Source organism: Ursus arctos, unplaced genomic scaffold (genome assembly GCF_023065955.2).
Source record: "Ursus arctos isolate Adak ecotype North America unplaced genomic scaffold, UrsArc2.0 scaffold_12, whole genome shotgun sequence".
NCBI lineage: Eukaryota > Metazoa > Chordata > Mammalia > Carnivora > Ursidae > Ursus > Ursus arctos.
In genome coordinates, this window is record NW_026622786.1 from 10013445 (window position 1) to 10040066 (window position 26622).

At 47.4% G+C, this 26622-nt stretch overlaps 1 protein-coding gene across 7 annotated transcripts in view; it reads left to right on the top strand.

Moving 5' to 3' along the window:
- The window catches only part of CD58 (CD58 molecule), a 47651-nt gene extending 22941 nt beyond the window's left edge, over positions 1-24710 (top strand). Inside the window, exons 3-8 of one of the 7 annotated variants that reach the window (XR_008958736.1) lie at positions 1739-2002; positions 8718-8795; positions 11209-11245; positions 15266-15381; positions 15658-16966; positions 17721-19462. Coding sequence is in view for 4 of the 7 variants with exons in the window: in XM_057310343.1 (XP_057166326.1) it covers positions 1739-2002; positions 8718-9220 (767 nt within the window). In the remaining 3 variants the exon portion in view is untranslated. Of the gene's footprint in view, positions 1-1738; positions 2003-8717; positions 10824-11208; positions 11372-15265; positions 15382-15657; positions 19463-23750 lie in introns of those variants that run through there. The other 6 variants (XR_008958737.1, XM_026483667.4, XR_006408172.3 and 3 more) reach the window with 6 other exon arrangements.
- Positions 24711-26622: the final 1912 nt, after the last annotated feature.

The following is a 26622-nucleotide window of genomic DNA, read 5'->3' on the forward strand; positions in this document are numbered from 1 at the left end:
TGATATTTGAGAAATGCTTCTATGGAACATTTCCAAGGAACCAGAAAGCTCGGTTTCAGGCCCCTGAGAAATGCCCAGCCTAGTTGCAGCGGCAGGCATGGATACATGCAGAATCTAGAACCATCAGTACCATTTCTCAAGTGCATGGGGACGCTCGGGGTTGCTGGGAGGTGCTTGCTGGGGCCACTCTGTGTGTGCGGTAGGCAGGACGGACCTGAGGAGGCTTGGGAAGGAGGGCTCTGGGCTTGCTGACTTTGAGTCAACGAGAGCAACTCCTTACTCTTTTGAAAGCTATGGGTCTGTTGCTTACAATTTAATTTGGAGAAACGTTTCCACTGCTTAGTTTCAGGCAACGCATAACAAGTTATGTGAACTAGATTAAACCAGACAGCTGAAGAAGTCCCAAGCAGAAAGGGAAGTCATGGGTGACTCAGGTCTCTAACCGGGTGTGTTACTTAACTGAGTGCGAAAGTAGTCTAGAGAAGATGGGGGAAAGAGGAGTTGAATATTTTCAGTTTTTAGATGATTTTAGATTAATAATTAGATTGCAAGCATTCCTTTGCCTTAGAAAATACCGTTTTAATAGCAGCATGGTGTTCTATCATCTCAATGAACGTTACTTTGCTTTAATTTGCTTTTTTGTAGATGTTCATAAAGCATTAAAATTTTATTATCCAAATGCTACCATGACCATTTTCTGGAAAGTCCATATATTTGTACATGTCTTCTCAAATTTTTTTTTAAGTTTTATTGATTTAAGTGATCTCTACACCCAACTTGGGGCTCGAACTCATGACCCTGAGATCAAGAGTCGTGTGCTCTTCCAACTGAGCCAGCCCAGGCGCCCCTCAAGTTTCTTATGATTGGTTGTTGGAGCAAAGTAGAGATGCGAGAAGGCCTATGAATGAACAAATACATGAGTATCTAATGGGGCAAACTAGCATTGTGGTTCTTAACCCATCCTTGCAGGTTCAGGCTGCTGTAGCCGATAGGGGGCACTTGCCAGAGAAAGGCTGGGCCTGAGGCCTCTAGACTGATAGGTCTGTGACAGGTGCCATCCCCTACTCTGCCTATTAGCAGAACCTGCTCACAGCACGACTCCACTGTATGCTTTGCAAACACTGTAAGTCAGATATCTTTCAGAATTAAACATTTTTAGATTTTTAGAAAGGTAGTATAAACTATTTCCTCTATGTAAAGAAGCACCCCACTTAGTTTTGGGGACCACCTTATACTCAAGCACAAGAATATTTTTAGTACAACAGGATAATGAATATTTGAAGTAAGTGAGAAAAATATGCAGCACCTGGCTGGCTCAGTCAGTAGAGCATGCGACTCAGTCTCAGGGTAATGAGTTCAAGCCCCACACTGGGTGTAGAGCTTACTTAAAAAAATAAATAAATAAAAATAAAAATGAAGTAAGCGAGAAAAGTAAAAACTGTTAAATCCTCACGTCAACTCAAATGAGGCTTTGCAGTGAAGTGACTTTGCTGCTATCCTGTGGGAAATCTTTTGGCTTTCTCAATCAAGGATAAGGGATTTGGTGCCTGTGTGTATTCTGAATTTGAGCAGGTAGACCTGACCCAGAAGAAGAGAGAGTTCTCTCCCCTGGGTGCTCAAGGACGTGGTACGCTTGTCTTTTCCAGCTCATAAGGAAATTGGGAGTTCTTCATACCTTTGTAGACAATGAGTCTAAATGTTACTCTTTCCGATACTAAATATTATTTTTTTTATCCAGATCCTCTTCCATCTCCAACGCTGAATTGCACATCGACTGCTGAAGAGATTACAGTCCGTTGCAGGATCCCAGACTCTTACAACTACACAGAATTACTAAACTACTCATGGAATTGCTCTTCAGGACTGTGTGAAAATAGCTCTGATCCGTCTGAAGTGTTGATTAAGAAGGAAAGTGATCTCTCACAGGAAATACAGTGTATTGTTAGCATTGCCTTGTCCAAACAGACGTCATCGCTTGTTTTAGCAACCTGTGTCCCAGGTGGTGAGTAAACACCCCAATGTGTCATGGCGGACATACTATACACAGGTGGGGTCCAGGGGCCACGCGGGTGGTTCGAGAGTTTCAAACCAGAGATGCTGACACGCATTTCACAAATCCACAATGTAAAATGAGGTGTGGTTTTCACAGACACTGCATTATAGATGTATAGCTAACGTTTCTTAGCCTTTTCTGTGTCAAGCACCGTTCTGATACATTTGTTAATTAATTCAGTGCTCACCCAACTGTATGAGTTGGGTACTTGTCATGATCTTTATTTTATGGGGAGAAGCCCGGACACACGGAGTTTAGTGGGATCGCCTCAGGTCAACAGATAGTAAGGAGCAGAGCCTGGTTTTGAAGTCAGGCCATCTGGCTCCGGAGCCCATGCTCCCAACTCTTCACGACACTACTTCGTAATGTTCTTAGTAACCGTTGTGTTCGTAGAGGCTGCGTGCGTGCTGCAAGAATGTGCACTTGGTACGTTTATCCGGGCTACTCCGTGAATGGCATGACAATCTGTCTTGGCTGTGGTCCTTTTGTTTCGTTTAACTGGCATGTACCTTTGTAATTTGCAACTTTTATTCTCGGTTTTTTACATCATATTCCCAGTTTACAGACAAAAGGATCGGTAATTTCAAAGTGGGTCATTAGAACATAAAAGAAGAGATGAAAATAATGAACCCTGTAATGCAGAACAATATCATAACTGTAAATAGTGAACAAATTTGAGGGCAAATACAGACCCTGTGAGTCTCCTTGGACGGCCATAGGGTGATTCTGTGAATCAGTTTTTTCTGAACAAGCAACTGAAACAGAAAAAGGCAATTAGTAATATAATGAATATAAAAAACCTTGGATTATATTTGATTAGTGAGCCCTTCTCCCGGAGTCTCTGATGTACTGCCCTTTTTGAAAATTTTCTTTCCTCTCTCCTCTCCTCTTCTCTCTTCTCTCCTCTCTCTCCTCTCTCCTCTTTCCTCTCTTTCCTCTGTCCTCTTTCCTCTTTCCTCTCTTCTCTCTCCTTTTCTTAGTAGGTTCCATGCCCAGGGTGGAGCCCAACATGGGGCTTGAACTCACAACCCTGAGATCAAGAGTCAGACGCTTAACCGAGCCACCCAGGTGCCCCCAAAATTTTCAAATAATGACATGGAGGCATTAAGTTCATTATATCATTTTCAGGCTAAGCAGGGTGACTTCCTGGGTAAAACAAATACTTACAGATGAAGTGCAAAATGAGTTCCAGTTCATAACTGATGGTACTGATTCCTAAAGGCAGAGAAAAGACCAAACCCACAGAGGACGACTCAAATCAGCACCCTTCGTGCAAGTCACACAATTGTGCAGAAGACTCAAAAGCCAGCTGCAAAGTCAACGACAGTTGTTATGCTTGGAGCAAACATTTCTTTATTAATTCTGCTTAGTGGGGGTTGCGTAATATCCAAGGTGTGGAAATGCAATTTGCATGCTAGCGGATAGTTGCCTTATCGTGGTGACAAAACAAAAAAGCAGTGTGCTTTTTTGGCTTTGGCGTGTGTGTGTTGCACGTAACCAATGAGAGAAAGTATTGTATGCAGAATGAACAAGCAGGTTGACATCCTCAAAAGCTTCTTGTGTCCCAAGAGTCAAATGCTTGAAGGAAATAATTTCTGAAGAAGATTCTCTATAGACGTATATGGAATATTTTAAAAGATTTCCAGCATTTTGCCCTTGCATAGGTCTTCACTTAACCTTTACCATTGGAATTGAATGTCCAAATAAGAATCCCTTCCCCGTAGACACCTTGATAAAACTGTCATGATCACATCCCTCTCACTGATGGTAAGAGGTTGTTAATTTGCAAACAAACCCTCTTTGTTATGCGATAATGGTGATTCGTCTTCCTTTTACATTTCCCCCCAAATTGATAGTTTACATTGCATCGTAGATTTTGAAAGTTTGAGAAACATTGCTGGTTCTTAGGTCATTTAAATCCTGGGGCCCCTGGGTGGCTCAGTCGTTAAGCCTCTGCCTTTGGCTCAGGTCATGATCCCAGGGTGCTGGGATCAAGCCCTGCATCCATCTCTTTGTTCAGCGGGGAGCCTGCCCCTCCCCCTGCTTGTGCTCCCTCTTTCTCCCTGACAAATAAATAAATAAAATCTTTAAAAATAAATAAATAAATCCTGGAATAGTGCTAACATAGGAGACCCACATCTGGGGTCCCACTAAGCCAATGTTGGAGGACGTTTTTCTTTCCTACCCCATATCTGGGACCCAAATTTAATGATCTTAATGGTTCTTTTCAACAATAAATGTCTAGGATCTCTTTTTTTACCATGGTGACTTTCGAATACTTTTCTATAGAGTTGCATGCATCATAACAGATAAATTCGTGTGGGTGTAATGGTTAAATATTGGATCTTACTTTTAAGTGCTTGATTTTTTTATCCACACTTTTAATATTTTATCAGTGAAACATAGTAACTCACACTGACCAGCATGCAGCCCTTTGGCAGACCCCCCAAATAATCATCTTGTTGGCTGTTCACCATCACCATTCCAGTCTGGCCACAGTGTTGTTTACCTTTTAAGAGTGAGGGAACAGGTTCCACCAGATGAGGCAACTTCCCCAAGTTCACTTATGTAATGGACATAGAATTAAATTGAGGTCTTTGGCTTCTGGAGCCCTTTTTTTTTTTTTTTTTTTAATGACATCATCGTGATTCTGTATGTCTTAAAACAAGTCAAATTAAGGAAAAAAATTGATTCATGCACAGGAATTGGCTGGCAAAAACCATACCATGTGGAATGATAGTACAGACTAGACGTGGGGGATCTATAGTCCCAGTGATCAGGTTTCTTTAATAAATAAATTATAAGGGGAAGAAAAAGAGAGGTGAGGGGGAGCTTAGAAAGTGAAGAGATTAAAGAGGCCTATAATTAATTGCAGTATACAGACCTTGTGTGATCCTGATTCAAACAGAAGAAAGTGAAAAAATAGAGATTTAAGTGGTGACTGTATATATGATTATATCAAGCATTTAATTAGTTTTTTAGATATGATAATGGCATGGTTATGTTTTATAGATAATCCTTATCTTTTGGAAATATATACTGAAATGTTTATGGCTTAAAAATTGTGCTCTCTGGAGTCAAACGGGTTCACATCTCTACTTGCCTCATGGCAAGTGGGAAGGGAGAGGATGGATCACAGTCCTTCCCTTTCAAGATTGTGACCCAGTGTGGCATGCGTCACTTCCAGTGCCAGCAGCTTGGCCAGACTGAGTTCATGGCCACAGCTGCTGGGGGAGGCTGGGAAATGTCCTCTTTAGCTGGCTGGCCATGCACCCCCTTAAAACACAGGGGTTCTATTACCAAAGGAAAATGGGGAGATTGGGTATGGAGACCAACAGATGATTCTACCACAATGAGTATAACTTATACCATTTTATTTTATTTTTAAAGATTTATTTATTTGAGAGAGAGAGAAAAAAAAACCTGTGCAGGTTGGGGGAGGGGCAGAGGGAGAAGGAGAGAGAACGTCTCAAGCAGACTCCCCACTGAGTGCAGAGCCCGGTGCAGGGCTCAATCTCATGACCCATGAGATCATGACCTGAGCCAAAACCAAGAGTTGGATGCTTAATTGACTGAGCCACCCAGGTGCCCCTAACTTGTAGCATTTTAAAACAGACAAAATCGGAAGAACTTAAAGACTGAAATAGGTAGCAAATGTAAGTAGATGTTCTCACTTTTTTGCACCTTCCTGGTCATTTCGTGTACTCCCTGGGGTATACGCACCCAATCTAGAAACTCTGGGTCTCAGCCAGTGGTTATGGTGTCTCAGAAGACCGTGATAGCAGCAGAGATTGGGAGAAGTGGTTCAGGTTTGGTACGTGTTGAAAATACAGCCACAAGGAATTCCTAGTGGTTTGAGTTGGGGAGAAGGGTCCCTAATAAGAAATGTGCAAATGACCCCCAGATTTCTGGCTCAAGCCACTGGATGAATAGTGTCACCATCTACTGAAACTAGAAAGTGGAGCAGCAGGTGTATGGAGGCTATGAGAAGTTTGGTTTGGGACGTGTTTGAGTTGCCAATTGGATTTCAAATGGAGACATTAGGTAAGGCACTTTGATTCACTTGTCTAAGTCTCTGGTGAGTAGTTAGCACGGGAGACATAAGTTTGGGCAGAATCAGCACAGAGGCGGCACGTAAAGCCATGGGACTAGGTGAGATCACCTAGTGAGAAGATATGACAGAGCAGTGGACTGGGATTGAGTCTCGGGAGTGCCAGCATTTAGAGGCTGTTGAGGGGATGAGGTCCAGCAGAGGAGACTGAAAAGGACCTCCAGGGAGGCAGGAAGAAAACTCCAGCAAACCGGTATCTCAGGAGCCAGGCCAAGAGGGGTCGAGCACCAGTCAGCGCAGCAGGTGCAGAGGGAGAGCAGACTTAAGAACTTGTATTCATTGTTATCTCCCCTGAGTATCTGCCATCTCAGAGTGGTGGCAGCATCTGGCATCAACCCTGGGAGAAAGGTTTTTGGAAGGGACTGGATCAAGTACCATTAGATTCAGCCGTTTAAAAAAAAATTTTTTTTTAAATATCGGTGGCTTAATAATGTAGATGACTTCTTTCACATTAAAAAAATATATATACACACACATCCGAGGTGTGGACATACTGCTGCTTGATGAAGTTGTCAGAGACCCAACAGCAGCCCGGCTCCTCCTGCCTTCCCCACTATTTCAGGCAGAAGGATCCAGAAAGGGGAGACTTTGGAGAAATCCTGCACAGCCCTTCCTACAGCTCAGTGCCCAACACTTAGTCACGTGGTCAAACCTAGCTGCAAGAAAGGCTGAGGAATTCATCTTTGAGTGGAGCGATGGTATGCCCAGCTGAAAATCTGAAGTCTGTTACTAAAGAGAGCCAAATGGGTAGGGGGCATAACAGGGAGGTAACTAGCAGTTTCTGGTCAGGGGCCTCTCAGATCAAATAGGTGCATGACTTTCTGTTTGTTCTAACCCACCTGTGTTCCAAATAAGAGGAAAGGACATGTGTTCACGTTCTCCTTCTCATTTATTCATTCACTTTCTCTCCCCCTCGCGGCTCCTTTCCCCAGCCTCTCCCTTCTTTCTTAACCCTCAGTGTTTTGTTAGTGACCCCACCCTTCCCTTAGCCGCTGCACTGTGATCATTTTGCCACATGCTTGGGTATTTTGCCTTTGTATTTTTAGTGGCTGGATGGAGTCTGCCTTGTAAACATGTCATACTTTCCTGTTGAGGACACGTAGGTTGTTTTAGCTTTTTGATATTGTCAGGGACGCTGCAGTAAATATCCTTGTGCCTTTTTTGGAGGGAGAGGAAGGGCACATCACTGATCGTTTCTGTAGGTTAAAATCTTAGCAATGGCTTTGCGGGGCTAAAGGATGTTGGTAGAGATACCAATAGCATCTCCTCAATAGGGTGATGGGGATAGCTAATAGCGGTTCTCAGGGATATTAAGTCAGTTGATGCTCACAGCTGCCCTCTGAGAAAGGCATATTTATCAATCCCATTTACAGTTACGAGACTGTGGGCATATCACTTAGCACCGTGTCTGGCTGCTTTATGATGAACGTTTTTACTGAGCACCTGTTATGCATTTTTGCCAGATTGCCCTACCAGACACATGCTGCTAAGTTAAGCTCCCCTGGGCAGTGTGGGCTAGCTGAAAACAACACTTCTAGTGTAATATTTGCATCTTTTAATAAATAACACTGGACTTGCTGTGTATCAGCCTTGTGCAGGTACGTTTATTTATAAATACAGTCGGTTCTCTTGATTTGCGGTAGTCGTGTGTCATAAAGTCACCGTGAATACAGAATTAGTAAATACTGAATGTTGCTTCTGGGAAATGCAGAGTTAGGTTCCTGCAAGCTTCTGGTCACATTTTTGGCAAAAAATCAATAAATAACCATGTGTTATGTGTGTTTCTATCTAAAGAACCCTTATTATACATGTATTGTTGATTCATGAACATTGGACTCCCGGCCAACAACTCCACGGCTTATGCCTAGGTGAAGCGTGTCTAACATTATTTCTCTGAAAGGCATAGCCCAACCTTCTTGCACTTAGGAACGCTACACAGCACTTTGGCACTGCGTTAGGGCTATTTTAGACAGTGAAATAGCCAACAAAAAGCACAAAAGTGTGAAAAATGTGGCAGTACACAGACCAGGCTTAGGACACTTGCTTACATTAGGGGAGAGGACTCAAGAAGGCAGAGTGTTGCCTTGTTCGGCCTCAGCTGGGGACATGCGCACCAGATTTTTCACCATCCTGGGGCGCCTGGGTGGCTCAATCATTAAGCATCTGCCTTCGGCTCAGGTCATGATCCCAGGGTCCTGGGATCGAGCCCCACATCGGGCTCTCTGCTCAGTGAGAAGCCTGCTTCTCCTTCTCCCACTCCCCCTGCTTGTGTTCCCTCTCTCGCTGTGTCTCTCTCTGTCAAATAGATAAATAAAATCTTAAAAAAAAAAAAAAAAGATTTTTCACCATCCTGCTGCATGTGTCCTCCAGGGACAATGAATGTGCTGTGAGCATTGACATGGGGACAACACATACATTTTAGCAAGTAGGTAGATTGCACATATGGAATCTGCAAATAAGGAGAATCACCTGGATCTCTGTTTTGATCAGTCAGCTAATTGTATTTCTTTCTTTCTCACTGGCTTCCTTTTTTTTTTTTTTTTTTTTTTACAGGGCATTCAAGGCACAATTTTGTGATTATACCAGCAGTAGTCGTGGTAGCAGGAGTAACTTTTTTACTGTTTAGAAAAGGTATGTATACTTCCTTTCAAAAAAATAAGTTTCCAAACTTGAATTGGTTTCTCAAAGGCCAGAAAATTAATAGTTTAGAGACTAAAGCAAAGTTTGAAATTTTAGGTGTTTGGAAAGAAACCAAGCCTTTTGTTTCGTTTTGTGTTCCTTGCTGTGCGAGGTTGCTGGGTCTGCCAGGGTTGCCAAGATTTTGCATGATCTATGGCAGAAGGAATCCTCAGGCCGTAGGGGCCTTTACAGATGTGGGAACACGGCTGGATGTTCCCCAGCCTGCTTCAACAGATTTTCTATCTCTGGTCTCCAAGCTAGATTTTGCAAAAGACCCCTTGCTCTTGGCTTCCAGGGCCATACTTTCCACATCTTCTAGCCCAGAAGGAGGGCCAGGGAGGAGGAAGCTGTTGTTGGTGACTTGGAGTGGGTCATAATAACCTGGTATTACCTGCGCTGCCTTCCTGAGCCGTCCTCGGTCCGGTAGAGATGTGGGCCATGCTGGAAGGCAGCCCATGTGCCCTGGAGAGCAGGTAACCTGTCCCCCATCCTGTTCTTTTCTGGGAACAGGAAGCCCCTCCTCAAGCCCCAGGGGACACGGACCAGGCTGTAAATGTGAAGACTAGATGTTCTTGCAGCCCCGACACTCTCCATATCTGCTTTCTCAAGAGTGCTCTTTGCAAGACTGATCTGTCCCTGCCACAGGGAATGTGAAAGAATAAGCTATCAGCCACGTGCTGGTGTGTAGGACCCATGTCATTTCACATTCATGTCTTGGACCAACTTAGATTTCAGGTTCCTAGACCTGCACTGCTCAGTACCGTAGGCGCTGGCCACGTGCAGTGGTTTAAATATAAAGTTCAATTCATTATATTTAATGTAAAATTTCTTTCTTCATTTGAACTATCCACATGTCAAGCGCTCAGTAGCCACACAGAGCTAGCGGCTACCATAAGGGGACGGACCAGATAGAGAAGAATTCCATCGTCACAGAAAGTTCCATCCGCCAATGCTGTCCTGGACTGCTGTTGGCTCATTGCCACTAGAATATGGCGTCCCAGGGATACTGTTTCTGTGTTATAGGTTGCAAATACCGCGAAGATCCGTAGGTAGGAGATTATGAGTCAGTTGACTCTCCTCTAAATAAGATATAAAAATCAGCTGAAGAAAGTTTTGAGGCTTCATTACCAATGAGCAAAATATTTGGGAGCTCACATGTTCTTATAAAAGATTATTTTTAATCCCCAAATAGCAGCATCGTTGTTAATCATCTCCTTAACAGATTGGTCCCCAGAAACCCCCAGAAACCAGATTGGTCATTTTCCACTCAGAGTTCTTGTGGGTCTATTACCAGAATCCCTGAACCAAAAACAGGTGGTACTGAGTGCTCATATAATTCCAAATCAGTTGGTTGATTTAACTTTAAAAAAAAAAAAAGTTCATTCAATGGAGAGAAAATTACTCCCATGGTCAGGACCGGTATAACCTGGGGAAAAAAAAAATGCCTTGAAAAATACACTTACTTCAGCTGGCTTCACAACCCTAAAGCCGTAACTTGGGAAAGAATGAGGCATTTGGCATGGAGCCTTCTGAGGGGGACAGGAGCGTAAGTTGTAGTTGACAGACACAGGGACAAGCTCAGTCAAGCCTGTGGACTAGGCTGGGGGACCTCTAGTCTGGCCCCTGACGAGGGCTGATGCCTTTTATGGGAGGCCACCGATGTGTACGTGTGTGGAAGCCATAGCTTACTGTCCAGAACGGCACTGTCCAAAATGGTAGCCAGGAGCCGCCTGCGGCTGTTGAACCCTTGAAACGTGGGGGTCCAAACAGGTGTGCCGTAAATATAAAATGCACGCTGAATTTATAAGACTTCGTGTTTAAAAAGGACTGCAAAATGTCTCATTAGTAGTGTTTATTGTGATTACATGTTAAAATGATAGTATTTTTGACGTGTTTGGCTACTAAATAAATTGAGAATTATTAAAATGTCAAAATTAAACATTAAAATTAATTTCAAAATTAAAACATTTTGAAAATGAATTTCACCCTGTTCTGTTCACTTAATGACGTGACTGCTAGAATTGTTAATTACCTGTGTGGCTCCATGTTCCTGGGCAGTGCTGGCCCACGCTGTGCAAGCCTGCCCTGCATCTTTAGCCTTATGCGTGAGCTGCTGTAGAAATACCCGTTTTTGTTAGCAGTGTGTGTTTTCTTTTTCTGTCTTCTGATGAGCAGTTTTGGAACACCTCTCTGGACCCCTCTGCAGTTAGTTTGACTTAAGCAACGGGAAGAGCAGGAAGACCAGCGTGACGGGGCTGTGGTTTAGAATGTTCCAGAATCAGGTCTTCATCAGGCAGGCGGTAACTGCAGATTTCAGCTTTGCTTTTCAGTCCTTTAACTGAGTTGCAAATTTCTTCATTTGTAGCTTGTCTGAAAGGTGGAAGAAAAACAGAGAGGACCGAGTAAGTACCCTGCGGACGGTGCGGTGGATAAATTATGTATCGTGTAAGCAGCACCAGAACAGCCCTGATGTAGAGCACCTCTTCCCTGGGGACCACGTTCTGTGTATCTGTCACTTGTCTTGAATGGTAATAAGTGACATCAGCGCTGGGCTCGGCACTTTCCGTGTATCACCTCCTCACACCCTCACAACAGGCCTCACACGGGGGTGGCATTACCACTTGCTTAGAGAGAGTGGCTATGAGAAGTCAGGTTCCATTGCTAAGAAGTAGTCGAGCTGGGATTCAAATCAGGGTCTTCAGACTCCGAGGGTTATACCGTTAGCCTCCTTCTCCCATCCCAGGAGAATTGGACCAAGGATTGGGTTCACTTCGGGAGCCAGGGTCAGGGCTGGGCCAGTATCACAAACAAAAGCTAGGATCCAGACACAGTTAAGGGCAGCAATGCTGACTAAACTGCCATAAGGAGGCTCCAGAGGGACCCCGGTGCCCCGCCAGGTCCTTGGCAGTCAGGAGGCAGGGGCCCAGGAGCTGGGCGTTAGCAGGTGATAGGAAGAGTACAGGCTCAGGGCTATAAAGGGCAAGATAGGGAGTTAAGAGTCATCCTCCTTCGGGCACCAGATGTCGGTGGATAGAGGGAGCTGGGGCTGGCCTGGCAGGCTGGGCCAAGCCAAGATACCGAGAGGGAGTTGCCAAGAGGTCTGTGTCATTTTTTTCTGGGAAACCACTGAGGATATCTGAGCAGAGCTATGCATTAGACAAAGCACAGGAGGAATTAATAGGCAAGAGGCTGGAGCTGGAGACTCTGGTTGGTGGACAAATGAAACAGTGCAGCCGCGCAGAGAGGGCCTGAATCATGGTGGTCGTCGTGGCAGAGCCGCCGTGGAGGGCTAGGTACAGGAGGTGTGGCGGTCATATTGACGAACATTCCAGCTGAGAGGGCAGGCTCCCCAGGGCGGGGGTGGGGGGTTCCCTGCCAGCTCATCTCTCATGGGCCTCAGACAAGTCACTTCAACTCTTTGTGCCTCAGTTGTCTTCTGTGGAAAATGGGCATAATAAGAGTAGAGAAATCAGAGTAATGGTGTGGTAATAATTGCATAGCAATAGCAACATATACAAACATGTTAATGAAAATAAAATGCTTCGAACAGTGGCTCAGAATGGAGCTTAATAAATGTTATTGTGCTATTCTGGTTATGAATAGTCTTATTATTATTCAGGAAAGAAGCCAGAAGTGGCAGGAATTCCGATGCTGGGTGCCCAGAAGACGGCGGAACTGCCAGGCCTAGTGGAAGAGTCAGGCGGGGCTCTGGGTGGGGAAGCCGAGTCTGAGGCTGAGTTTGGGGTCTGGGCACGTTACTTGGGTCATGAGGTCCGGCACATAATTGCAGAAGTGGCTTTAGGGGCTGCAGCTGGAGCTGCAGATGGGGGCACATCTTCTTCAGGATAGTAACTGATGCCCTGAGCGTCTGAGGTCACCAGGAAAGCCAAGCCCAAGGCCCTCAGGTGATGAGCCGAGGTGAGGAGCCCGGGTGGAGCAAGCTGGGGAGGAGAGCCAGGGTGGCCCCCTGCTAGAGACGCTCAGGGAGGGGGCTGCGTATTCAAGGTGAGGAGAAGCTAAGGAGGAGGGCAGGTGGTCAAGACCTTTGGCTTTGTTGAGTGAGTTGCTGGTTTTCCAGAAAGCCACAGGGTCATGGTTGGAGTGGGAATGAGGAAGGGCCACTGAGCAGCAGTGAGCACCTGCGTGCCTGGGGCCCATGGGCTCAGAGCTTCCCTTTCTCCCCAGCTGCCGGCTGGGACACGCCCAGGTTACCAGGGAAGTTGGCTGTGGCAGGAGGCCCAGGGCATTTCTGTGAGCCTCACAGCGAGCCTGTGAGGGCTGATGGGCCAGGAGGCCATGCAGAGAGGGTTGGAGAGGAAGTGAGCAATGGCAGGTGGGGTGAGGAAGAGGTGTGCCAGCAGGGAAGCAGGGAGAGGAAGAGGACAAGGGGCTGTGCTCAGAGGTGGGTATTACAGATGTGCGGCAGTAAGTATGAGTGCCAGGGGAGGGCGAGATTCCAGGGGCTTCTCTACAGAGACCCACCTGGTTACAGCAGAGGGGTGGCCATCAGAACCTGACTGCCGACACCGTTCAGGGGATGCCGTGAGCCAGGGCCGCTGGGAGAGGCAAGGGACTCTCCCGGAGCTCCTGCCTCCACCGGCGGCTCTCTTCACTCGGCACACTACCGGAGATTACTGCAGTGAGGTCAGGCACTGTGTTAGCCGATGGCGTGACATCATGGACCCGGGGAAGCCTGACACTGTCAGGGCTCCCACCCTCGGGCAGCTCGTGGGCACACGGGAGAGAGAGGACAAGTACATCAGCAGAAGGGCTGAGGCACGGGGTCATGGGCCGGAGTGTGTGGTGGGGATGGTCGGGGCTGGGCAGCCAGCGAAGGCAAGGCGAAGAGGCCGGGGTGAGCATGAAGACTCTGAGGGGGCAGGATGTGAGCTAGATGTTCAAAGCAGGCAGAGGCAGAGTGGAAAAGGCATTCCAGCCGGGAGAAGTGGCAGAGGCAGAGACATGGAGGGGAACTAAACCCTCGTGGTTTATTGGACAGAGAGATTGGCCTACTTAGCATCAGGCTGAGCAAGTGGCAAAAGAGTGAAGTCAGGGGCATTAAGATGGAGCGATATGGGAATAGGGAGCCATTGTAGGTTCTTGAGCAGGAGAGTTCTAAAAAGCACAAAAAGCAGTGCTTTGGGATAAGTCTAGAAAGGTAGAGGTGACATCTGAGAGTGACATCCTGGGCAGAAACCTGGGTAGCTTGGGGCTGGGTGTGGGAGTTCACATTTCTTGATGTATTTTTTTTTTACCATCCAGATTTTGTACTTTGTGTATTTACTACCTATTTAATAACAATTTTTAAATTTAAAGAGCCCACTGTGGCTGCAGGGGGACTTCCTTAAACTCAGTTATTCAAGAGTTATATATATGGTGGAGGGGGAAGGGTTGGAAGAGTAGTGGGCGCGGGGACAAGCATAACGAGGAACAAAGGCCAAATTATCACGTTTCTGTGAGGACAGTGTCTGAAAGAGCTAGACCCAATTAGAAAATATCCAAGGACAACCAAGTAGATTTCAGATCACTGAGAGAAAAACGGACATAGTATCACACTTTTCACCTGCATAGTTCAGTGTTGACAATTTCTGGGAGTGCTCATAGTCTCCGTTTTTGTGTAAATGCCTGGAAAACAGGTCACAAAGTCGACCAAGTTAAAAAGGGAGCAGAGAGCCCTGTTTTTCTGGGAAGACAGATTTGCAGGCTGGAGGCGGTGTCTCGGCCTGAAGGGGAGCTGGAGAGACAGGCCCGATTCGTTGGCAGGACATGCAGCGATGTGGGCGTGGGTGAGGAGAGGCTGGGGGTGGGGGGAGGTGGGGAGCAGCAGGGCACCAAGCCTTGCCCCTGCAGAGCTGCTCTGAGGAGTGCTGTGCCTGCCGGGACACGTTTGAGAAGCATCTCCCACTTCATCTCCCTCAAAACTTCACAGCACCCATTTTCACATTCTGTTAGATTTTTTTTTTAAGATTTTATTTATTTGTTTGAGAGAGAGCGCAAGCAGAGGGAGAGGCAGAGTGAGAGAAGCAGGCTCCCTGCTGAGCAGGGAGCCCGACAGGGGGCTCGATCCCAGGACTCTGGGACCATGACCTGGGCCAAAGGCAGACCCCCAACTGGCTGAGCCACCCAGGCGCCTGTCAGATTCTTAATAAGGAGAGCTCATTTGCTCCCTTTTAGCTAACCCTTGTGACTCCAACGCTCTTTATGATCTCTGGTCACCAACAAGTACACATATTTTGGGGACCCTGGTGTGGTCTGGGCCGCGCCTGGAGGATCTGGTCTGACCTGTGAAGTACAGACTGTAGGGAAGGCACGAGGCAAGAACTGGGACCTGTTTGAAGGGGCGTGTCTAGGCAATTCCGCAGCTTTGTGCCCGGGCTCATTTCCTCCGAGCTAACCCCGGGTTGGTCCCGTCATCACTGCAGGGATGACTCACCAGGAAGAGAAGCTGAGGAGGGGTGGAAACGGACCCCAGGAGACGCATGTGGCAAGGTGCAGATAACTGCCGGAGGGAGCGACAGCTCCGCTCAGGGTTCTTAAGGTCTCAGCTTTTTTCTTTGGGGATTTCGGTGACACTCAAAGACTGAGTTGGCTTGAGGAAACGGGGCTGTTAACGAGTGCCTACCACTGAAGGCGGTACTTCCTGGGGGCCTCCAGCCACCATCCCAGGAGGGCTCAAGGCCAGTCTCCCTCCATCTCTGCTCCCCCGGGCCCTTGGCTTTGATGGGTTTATTGTAAAAGGGCTACTCACATTAGAATAGGAGGGTAACCGGGTCTGCATTTTATAAGTTACTAACACGAGATCTTTTTTTTATAGCCCCAGTTGACTGGTACTACAAGATGACATCACATATATAGTGACTAAGTTATTTAATAATGGGATAAAAGCCATTTAATTTACCATTGAAGTAGTACGTCATCTTGGACACTGGTTTGGAATTCTAACGTGAAGTCATCCTCCATCAGAAGGTTCTTTTTTGGAAGAAACATCAACAAACAACCTGCACCAGTATCTGTCCCACCCTTCCTCTGGGCTATGACTAGATACTGAAGATGACTTCCACCTTTCAGTTTTTTACTACAGACTTTCTGTCACAAAGAAAGTTGTAAATATATAAATATATACCGAAGTGATAGGTGATTTGGCTTTTTTTTTTCCTCTTAAATCAGAAGAATATTCTGAGTCACATACCTCAGGAGGTGAAGGCTTTTTACTAAAATCTATCCACCTGTTCTCTTTTGTTTTAGAGGGAAAAGAATTCATTGCAGGACTGGCAGTGGAGTGAGGGGGGAGGTGGACAAGATACGTTCCGCGTGCTGGGTCCGTGGCTCTTGACGGGAGGCGAGAACACTCGGGTCTTCCGCTTATTTTGCTAAGACCAGACCACCGCCACCCACACGCAGGGAGACTTGTCTCGGGAAGGTCTCTTCACTCACTCGGTGTCCGTTGTTAGCTGTCACATGGGCAGGGAAACGGCAGAGAACTCTTAAAAACTGTTAAGTCCGATACCAGTGTGGGGCAGCAGCCTCTGCTGAATGAGGAAGTGGACGGCCCTGCTGTCCCTCCGGTCGCCCTCGTCTGTACCAGCATCCCAGGCCCTTAGCTCCTGAGCCCACACTGCCCCTAGAGCTCCTGTCACGTGAGAGTCTGCAGCCTGAAAGAGGAAATACTGCTTTTTCACACCAAGGCAAAGTGTGCTGAAAGGAGCCCCATGAGACAGCTCTCTCTGGACCCCTCACAACTATCAGCAAGAATGAGGCAGGGGCCTGGAAGCCCTGAGTACTCCTGGGAAGACCCCCTACTTCTCCCTGGTCCTCCCACCTCGGGGCAGCAAAGCTTCCTACCAAAGTGTGTGTCTGGCTCATCATGTGAAACCCTGTATTCCAGGCCCTGTGGGGAGCCTGGGACTCCCAGACCATCCTCTGTCTTCCAGACCGTCGTCTCTAGATGCTCTGTAAGGCCCTTTCTGATGCCTCCATCAACAGCAAAATTCCTAATATTCTCTGCTATGAATGTTCCTTCCACCTTTCTCTTCTCACCGGAACCTGACTCTCCCCGAGGATGCTGCTTCCTGAGGTCCTCTCGAGGGCCGGCTGCTTCTTCTCCTGCGCCCCTTGGACGCTGGGTAAGAGGGAGGGCCGGCGTCCTCCTGGCTCCTGTCTGCTTCCAGCCCGCGCCTCTGTCCTCAGTTCCGAGGGCAAACCGGCAGATCACCCCCACCAGACATCCCCTTTTCTAGTTATCTTTTGTTCCTCAGCTTGTGAAGATGTTAGCGCTAGGTCCAGATCACCCTTTCCTAATGCTCCTCCCTTCAGAATCTGAGTGTGCTTTCAGAACCCCCAGCTTCAGTGCCCCGGCATGGTCTGCCCCAAGCATCTTGCCCCCGTCCCTTCCCAGCAGCCACCGCCCTGGTCCTGCCCCTGACCTTCCATCACCCAATGCCCACAGTCCCTCAGAGTCCCGGTTACAAGTGTCCCTGCTCCACTTTCCTCCTGAGGGCCCGACTCCACACACCCCACAGCCCCACCAGGTCCTGCAAGCCAGTGCCCCCACTGGCCCCCACTGGCCCGCAGCTGCTGTACTTCCTGTCCCCGGAGCCATGCTGGGTCTCCATGTTCATCATGGAGCCACTCTGCTGCCTTCACTCTTTCACCCTCCCATTCATCCTCCTCATTTGGCCAGATCCCAACTGTGGGCAGAGTCACCTCTGCTGGACCCCTCCCCACACCCAAGCTGCTGAGCACCCCTGTAGGCAAAGACCCCCCTGGGCTGAGTAGTGTTGTCTTAGTGACTGCAGACCCCCAGGTGGCTCCAAGTGGCTCTCAGATGGCCTCGCAGCATTGCCCTGGTCTGCTCACTGTCTCCTCATCTCTTTCTAGACCTGCAGCCCTGCGTCCTCATGCTCGGCTGCTCGCTTCACTTCCTCTGTCAATGAAACAGAAGCATCCACCAGCACCTCCTGCCACATGTCTACACAGCCAGCTGCATTGGCAGCCATGTCCTTTGCCTCCCCTCCTGTGACTGTGCATGAACCCTCCTTGCTCCTCCTGATGCCAGTCTCCCCCCTTGTCTTAGTCGCTGGAGCCACCTGACCTTCAGTGACTTAAAAACCAGAAATGTATTTCTCAAGTTCTAGAGGCTGGAAAGTCCAAGGTCAAGGTGCTGGCTGGTTGGGCTCCTGATGAGGGCTCTCTTCCTGGTTTGCAGGCAGCTGCCTTCTCACTGTATCCTCGCGTGGCTGGGGAAGAGCCCTGGTGTCTTCTCCTCTTCTGAGGGCACCAGCTCTATCAGAGCAGGTTTCTACCCTCATGACTTCACGTAACCTTTGTCGCCTCCTTACAGTCCTGTCTCCAAATAGAGTCACACGGGGGTTAGGGTCTCAACATGTGAGTCTTAGGACAAAGTGTTCCATCTGTAGCTTGCTTCTGTGTGGGATCCCACCTGCCCTCATCTACGTAAGGAGATCCCTCCTTGTCTACCTCTCTCCCACATCATCAGCATTCGCCTTTCTGCGGCACCATACAAACAGACTGTCCTATCCCATAGCTTCAAAAAACCAAAATCCTCTTGATTCACTTCCCCATCTTGTCTCATTTTTCCACTATCTTTAATGGAAAGTTTCTCAAAAGAAACGATCTGTACTTCCTTTTTTCTGACTTCTCTGCTCCTTTCTTGAACCCACTTCAATCAGGCTGTCACCCCCATGGCTCATCAATGTTACCAGGCACCGCCCTGCTGTAGGACACCGCCCCCCCCGCCGCCCCACTGTAGGACCTGGTGGGCAGCTCTCCGGCCTCATCTTGCCATGTCTGTAAGCAGCCTTTGACTCACTGGAGCACCTTCGACGTATTTAGTGCTTTGGAGGTGCCTGGTTCTCCGGGGTGTGCGAGAGGAAAGCTTGTATTGTGACAGGACGTGCAGACCAGTGAGCACTTGTGGCCAGTGTCCCAAGTCCTAAAATGGAAGTATATACAAAGAAGGAATTATAACCTTACAATGCAGCTGTTCCACTCCTTGGTTTATACCCCAGAGAAATAAAAACATGTCCACACACAAACTTGTGTATGAATGTTCATAGATCATTATTCATAATAGCCCCATAGTAAGAATAATCCATACGTCCTTCAACCGATGAAAAGGTAAATGTGGTCCATGCAGACAATGGGATAGCAGTCAGTGTAGAAAGTAATCGGTGGCTCAGTCGGTCAAGCAAGTGTCCGACTCTTGATTGCAGCTCAGGTTTTGACCTAGGGGTCATGAGTTCAAGCCCCACGCTGGACTCCCTGCTGGGTGTGGAGTCTACTTAAAAAAAAAAAAAGAAGTGATGAGGGTCTGATACGTGCTACAGCATGGGTGTGCCTTGAAAACGTGCTCAGCGGAAGAAGCCAATCCAAAGAGACCACGTACCGTATAATTCCATCCGTACACAATGTCCAGAATAGGCACATAGAGCTAAAAAGTGGATTCCTAGTGGCCCAGGGCTGGGAGGAGGATGTGGGGTCAGGGCAAGGAGTGACTGCTAATGAGGGCATGGTTTCTTTTTTTGGGTGATGACAATGTTCTAATATTGTAGTAATTGTATAACTATCGGACTAAAACCATTAAATTGTACACGAAGTGAGTGGCTTGTACTGTGTGTGAATTATGTCCTAATAAAACCGTTAATTATAACAAAAAGAACTAAGCAATTAGAGGAGGGCTGGCCCTGGGAAGGTTGGGGGCCCCCTCTCCCGGGAGCCGGCCTTCCCCATCAGCTGCTTCAAACCCTGGCTCAGCCCTGGAGGCTGAGGGGCTATGTGGGCGACTTCCCTAATCGCAGGACCCTGACTACAGTTTTCCCCACTCTGCCTGGGGCTGAGAATTACCGGAGGAGGACAGAGCAAACTTCTATTTGGAAGTCAGAGCAAAGAACAATCATTTAGCCTCCAACACCAGCCAGTGAGTCTATGAAAGTGTCACAAATTAGAGTTCAACTTAGAATCTTGAGACAGGGGCGCCTGGGTGGCTTGGTCAGTTACGCATCTGCCTTCGGCTCAGGTGGTGATCTCAGGAGCCTGAAATCAAGCCCCGTGTCAGGGTCCTTGTTCATTGGGGAGTCTGCTTCTCCCTCTGCCCACGACCCCACCCCTACCCTGCTCATGCTTTCTCTCTCTCTCTCTAATATTTTAAATCTTAAAATAAGAAAAAACAAGGAATCTTGAGACAGATCATCCCGCTGTGTGTCTCCTCCCGGCCGCCCTCAGCCGTGCTCTGCCCCGCGTCCGCATCCCCTGCTCATCCCTCGTCTCCTGCATTCCCATTCCCAGTCCTGCTCCCCCTTCCGGGCTGTCCCCCTGCAGAGCCAGTGGGACAACCCCCCCCCCCCCCGCCCTCGGCCTTGTCTCTGCATGCCTGGTGCTTCTCCCCGAGGCCTCTGGGAGCCCTCCCCTAAGGGACAGGCAGGTGCTATTGCTTTCTCTGAGTCACGCATGAGGAAACCCACAGGCACCTGTCCAAGGTCAGCCGGTCACAAGTTGAAGAATCAGGAGTCCAACCCAGGCAGTGCAGGCCCAGAGGGCTCTCCACCACCAAGCTCTGCTGAGAGAAGCTAGAGGCATGTGGTTCTCTTCCCCAGATAGTGAGGAGACCTCTGAAACCCTCAGTTTTAAACCCCTGCCCCTCAGCTAAAACGTCAGGAGTGTGTGTACACCAGCCCGAGGAAGCACAGCCCTGGCCACTGGGCCATGCAGTGAGAGGCCTGGCGGCAGCCCGGCAGCCCAGCCAGGGCCTGTGTGGTCAGAGCGGGAGTGGCCGGGGATGGCGGAAGTGAGAGTGAAGCAAGCAGATGTGTGGGTTCCCTGGGCAGCCTATGTTAATATCTGACGTCTAGGGACTTAAAGTCCTTCCTCTCTCTCCAGCCTCTTCCTCTTCTTGATCTCTCTTTCTTCTTCAAGATTTATTTTTCAAGAGTTTTTCATGCAGAAAGAAAACTATTGATTAAAGTAATAGGCTTCTGATCAGGGAAATACAAATCAAAACCATGAGATACCACCTCACACCGGTCAGAATGGCTAAAATTAACAAGTCAAGAAACGACAGGTGTTGGCCAGGATGCGGAGAAAGGGGAACCCTCTTGCACTGTTGGGGGGAATGCAAACTGGTGCAGCCGCTCTGGAAAACAGTATGGAGCTTCCTGAAAAAGTTAAAAATAGAACCACTCTACGATCCAGCAATTGCACTACTAGGTATTTACCCAAAGGATGCAAGCATAGTGATTTCAAGGGGCACATGCACCCCAATGTTTAGAGCAGCAATGTCCACAATAGCCCAAATATGGAAAGAGCCCAGATGTCCATTGACTGATGAATGGGTAAAGAAGATGTATATATATCTTGCCATTTGCAACGATGTGGATGGAACTAGAGGGTATTATGCTAAGTGAAATACGTCAGAAAAAGACAAATATCATATGATTTCACTCACATATGGAATTTAAGAAACAAAATAGATGAACATAGGGCAAGAGAAGGAAAAATGAAGTACGATGAAAACTGAGAGGGAAGCAAACCGTAAGAGACTCTTAATCCTAGGAAACAAACTGAGGGCTGCTGGAGGGGAGGTGGGTGGGCGGAATGGGGTAACTGGGGGATGGGCATTAAGGAGGGCACGTGATATAATGAGCACTGGGTGTTGTATGCAACTGATGAATCACCGAATTCTACCTGAAACTAATAATACACTATATGTTAAGTAAATTGAATTTAAATAAAGAGTTTTTTTTAAAAGAAAAAAACAAACAAGAAACAAAACAAAACAAAAATAAAGTAGTGGACCTATGTGTGTTGATTTGGGAATCATTGAAAAGCACCCCAATCAAGACCGCTTCCCTCACCAACCTCTTGAAATCCGCCCCCCTTCACTCCTTCAGAGGTAAGCAGTTCAGGCCAGGACAGTTAGAGGCCTGTTTAAAGATGACTCATGAAACCCCTTAATCAGCACACCTCTCCTGGCCAACTCATTTGGAGACCGGAGCAAAAGAAAAAAAATGCATGCCCCTGTATACACATCTGTATGTTTTAACGAGCAAGATTTTTCTAGTACATTACAGTAACTAAAAAAAAAAAAGAGAGAGAGAGAGAAATAGGTATATTAAAACTCACCAGTATTTTGAGTTTAAATATTTTATTTATATCCTAAAATAGTGTCTATTAGAATGGTACTTTCCTGGCTTTAACGAAAAACTCATTAGTAAGGATTCAAAGTCTATTTCTTTGCTTATCTTATTTTCAGTGGATAACATTGCCACGTTTAAGAATTTCTCTTGACCAGGTGGGCTGATGACAGCTACTGAGGCCCGCCCCTGGGGCTGGTTGTACCCCATGGTGCTATGCGACCCTGGCCAGGCCTCGGAGACCAACACCAGCCCGGCCCAAGCACTCAGGTTTGCCTCACCCACAGGAATTACAAATGTTATCACCCCTGCTGTTCCCCGGGGGTGGGGGGGTGGGGGTGGGGAATGTCTCTTGACCAGGGGATGATCTGAATTTTCCAACTGACTTTAGCTCACTGCAAAGCCCTTCAGCTCATGTGTTTATTTAAAATGCCGAGATTTCGTTCTTCACAGATTTTTTGCATTAATTTTGAATCTTAAAAATATGGCATTAAATATTATTTATCTTGATTACTGAGTTCTTTTGGTACCCCCTTAAATTTTTCACCCTAGCTGAGGGTCTCACTGGCCTCACCCTAGTCCCAGCCCAGCTGAGAATCTTCTGATAGCAGAAGTATCATAGGAGGAGAAGAAAGAAAACCAATTCATTCATTCAACAATGAAGTCATTCATCCGTCCATCCATCCATCGAACCATCCATCCCTCCATCCATCCACTCATCTATCCCTCCATCCATCCAACACGTTAACTGAGTGCCTACTATGTGCCAGGCACTGTTCTGGACGCTTGGGACATAACAGTAAACAAGACAGATGAAAGTCTGCCTTCAGGGACCTGCATTCTAGTGGGTAAGACAGACATGAAACAGGATAAATAAGGGAAGTACAGTATTAAGGGCTAAGAGAAGAATAAAACAGGGAACTGGGGGGAGTGTCAGAAGAGGTGGAGGTAACGCTGTAAGAGAGCGAGGGCCCACGGTGTCCACAGAGTAGGAAAGAGTCGGCCCATGGGTGTGCTTTGTGTAGCCTTCACAGTGTTAATTTTTTTTTTAACTTTGACATCTTTAGATGCGCACCACTCTCCGTTTCCCGTTTCATCATGGACTCTATGCTTCCCTATTGTCTTGCACCCATTTTTTTCTTGGCTCTGTGCCCCAAGCCATGGAGACAATTGTGTGCTCTAAATATGCCCCAGAAGCAATAGAGAGCCACAGGACAGGTGGACAGGACAAAGAACAGCCAGCCCCAGCCTGTGTGGCTGGGAAATCAGCGGCAAGTATCCTCCACCCCGACATCCCTTACAACGTGAAGTCACAGTCCACAATGCCACAGTGGGGGCATTCCCCGAGAAAGGCTGGGGTTTAAGTTTTCCACCAACAGAGAGAAATGAGAGCTCAGAGTCAGAAATAAGTTGAGGGGCCCCTGGGTGGCACAGCGGTTGACCATCTGCCTTCGGCTCAGGGCGTGATCCCGGCGTTATGGGATCAAGCCCCACATCAGGCTCCTCTGCTATGAGCCTGCTTCTTCCTCTCCCACTCCCCCTGCTTGTGTTCCTTCTCTCACTGGCTGTCTCTATCTCTGTCAAATAAATAAATAAATAATCTTAAAAAAAAAAAAAAAAAAGAATCACGTCCACAAGAGCAACATCTGCCGAGCCTTTCCTGTGTTCCAGAAGCCTTTGGACTCAGAAGCTCCCTGTGATCCTGACCATTGCTGCTCAAGGAAAGTGTGATCTTCCCACTCTTGTCCTCCATTTCCAGGTGACAGGTGGATGCTGAGAGAGACAAAGTGACCTTCCCGAAGACGAGCAGTGAGCTCCTGGTGAAAGTGTCCCCAGACCCTGTCCCTCTGCCCCAAGAGCAAGTTCTTTGCTGTAAACCTTGCTGCCTGTGGAAGGGATGGAATGCCCCCTCCCATCCTGTTGCCACAAATGTTCACATCTGGAAGCAACCTGGCCGGTCCTCTCCTGGTGGTAACAACTTCTATGAAGACCCATCTCATTTGAGCCTCAGGAAAACTCTGTGAGTGAGACGGTGTCGCCGCATTTTGCCGAGAGGGGAACAGGTGTAGTGACCTAAAATGACATGTCCAAAGTTACCTAGCAAGTTGGGAGTTGTGAAGCTGGGCCAGAGTCCTGTCCCAACGCTGTATCACCCATCCCAAGACATGATTGCAAACCTGCGGGCTGCCCGCCCCCCCAGTCGAGCCACTTACCCCCAACTTCTTGCCGTATCAACAAAATGTATGGTAAGGGGTGGGACCCTCCTAGTCTGACTCCCACACTCACTCCCAACCCCCGATATTTCAACCACCGAATACCTGACTGCGTCACACAGAGAGCGGGAGATGTCCCAACAGGGCAGCCCCCCACTTTCCAACTGACACACGTGACGTTCTGCGTCTCCTGACGGACTCGCCCGGCTGGGTGACCCCATGCGCTCTCCCCGCAAAACGACGGCTGCCCTTCCCTCCCGGCAGGCACACTGAATGCGCAGGCCAGAGGGTGCCGTGGCCCCCTGATGCCGCAGACGCTGTGTCTACCTGTTGACCTGAATGTCACCTGCAGCGAGATGTGTTTGTTCCCGAGCCTGTTTTATGCTGGAGTGCTTCAGTGAATGTCACATAAACTGGGGAAATGTGGGTGTGAAAGAGAGAGTTATTGTTTCTCTAAGAACCAGGTTGACAGTTTGGAGAGACTTAATAAAGGAGAGATCCTAAAATAAGGTTATTGTTGAATTGGATGTAGGCAAGGCAACGGGGAAGATCGGAGGCAAAGCATGGTGTCTAAAAGGTTCCCGTACTCAACTTGTTTTCAAGTGGCTAAGTTCGTGCTCCGCTCTGCCTTGTAGACAAGGCATCAAGGGTGTGATTTTTGTACAAGGGCAGGGAGGGCAGAACTCCAAAAAATAGACATATTCTCAATGCAAAGGCCTTGACTCTACGTCAAACTACTGGTGAAGGAATGTTCATGTGTATGTTTTGGGTTAACAAACATGTTCAAGATATGTATATGGAATTTACATTTTCTTCTCACATATACCCACATACATGCTTTTACATTAAGGGAGAAATGGGATTATGTTATATATATATCGTTTTAATTTTGACACAGTCCTTTTCTTTTTTTCTTTCTTTTTCTTCTGATGGGGTGCTCCCTCACTTTCTCCCATCCACCTCCAAAACCAGGATGACAGCTGGGGCTGGTTTCCACCATGTTTCCTCCATGCTCCTGCATGCTGGCTCACATACACAATGGGGCCAGACGGTGGAGAACGGCGTCATATTTCTTCTTAGAAGTGGGATAATTTTATGTACAATTTCCTGCACTTCACTTTTCTCACCGATTACTCATGGTAATCCCTATGAATCACCGGTTATAGGTCCAAATGTTCTTTATAATGGCTGCAGAATATTTCCTCACATGTCCTAATATATTCACCCTCCCCCCTGCCGAAGGACTTTTGCTTTGTTTCTAGGTTTTGTTTTCCACCATAAGAAACAATTTATTATACATCCTTGTGCATGGAGTCGTACATTCTGACAGTTGACCCTTGAACAACACAGGGGTTGGGCCACTGACCCCCACGCTGCCCAAAATCCATGTATAATTTTTGACTTACCAAAAATTTTACTAAGTAGCCTACCGTTGACCAGAAGCCTTGTTGATAACATAGTCAATTAGCACACACTTCGTACGTCATATGCATTATACCGTGTACTCTGACAATGAAGGGAGCCAGAGAAAAGAAAACATTATTAAGAAAATCATACGGAAGAGAAAATACATTTACAGTACTGTACTGTGTTTATGGGGAAAAAATTGCATCTAAGTGGACCCATGCAGTTCAACCCATGTCGTTCCAGGGTCAACTGTCTTTTTATTTCCGTGGGGTCGGTTCCCAGAAGTGGAACAGATATAGGTATTCTTAATTTTCATTTTTAGTAGATGTTGCCAGATGGCTTCCCAAAGATCGCTGTGCCACCCGAGAGCAATGATTAAAGTAACCTTTTCCCGCAGGTCCCCCCCAGCAAGAGGCAGCCTCAGTCTTAAAATCTAGGTCACTCTGATAGAGGCAAAGAAGTATCTCATTGCTGCTTACATTTACTTTCCCTGATTGCTAGAGTCAGAAAGCTTTTTCTGTTGTTTGATCATCGGGACTTGCTCTTCTGTGACTTGCCTATTTGCATCCTTCGTAAGGTTTCCTTCCTTTTAAAAAAAAATCCTTCATTGCTTCAGTTAATTCTGCAGCTAGTCCACCAGCTTCCACTCCCCGTCCCGTTAGACAGGACTGAAAATGTTGTAAATACTGATACGTTGCTATTGCAGACCATCTGAAATGAGCAGGAGACATGAAAGCCACAAAGGGCTAGGAAACGGGTGTGGGAAAAGAGGTTAGAAAGCCATAAAGCAAGAGGAAGGATGAAATAAGAAGCCAGGACTTTTGAAAAGGTAGAAATGATGTAGCCCCGTGGTGCTCGAAATGGTAGATGGCAAAAACATACAGCGAGGGAGTCAAGACTCAAGAGGGATATACACATTCACATGCGCGTGCTCGCACACACACACACTCACGTCATTCACTGAACCTTTGCCACGTGCCAGTGGCTGTGCTAAGGGCATTGCCTGCTGCA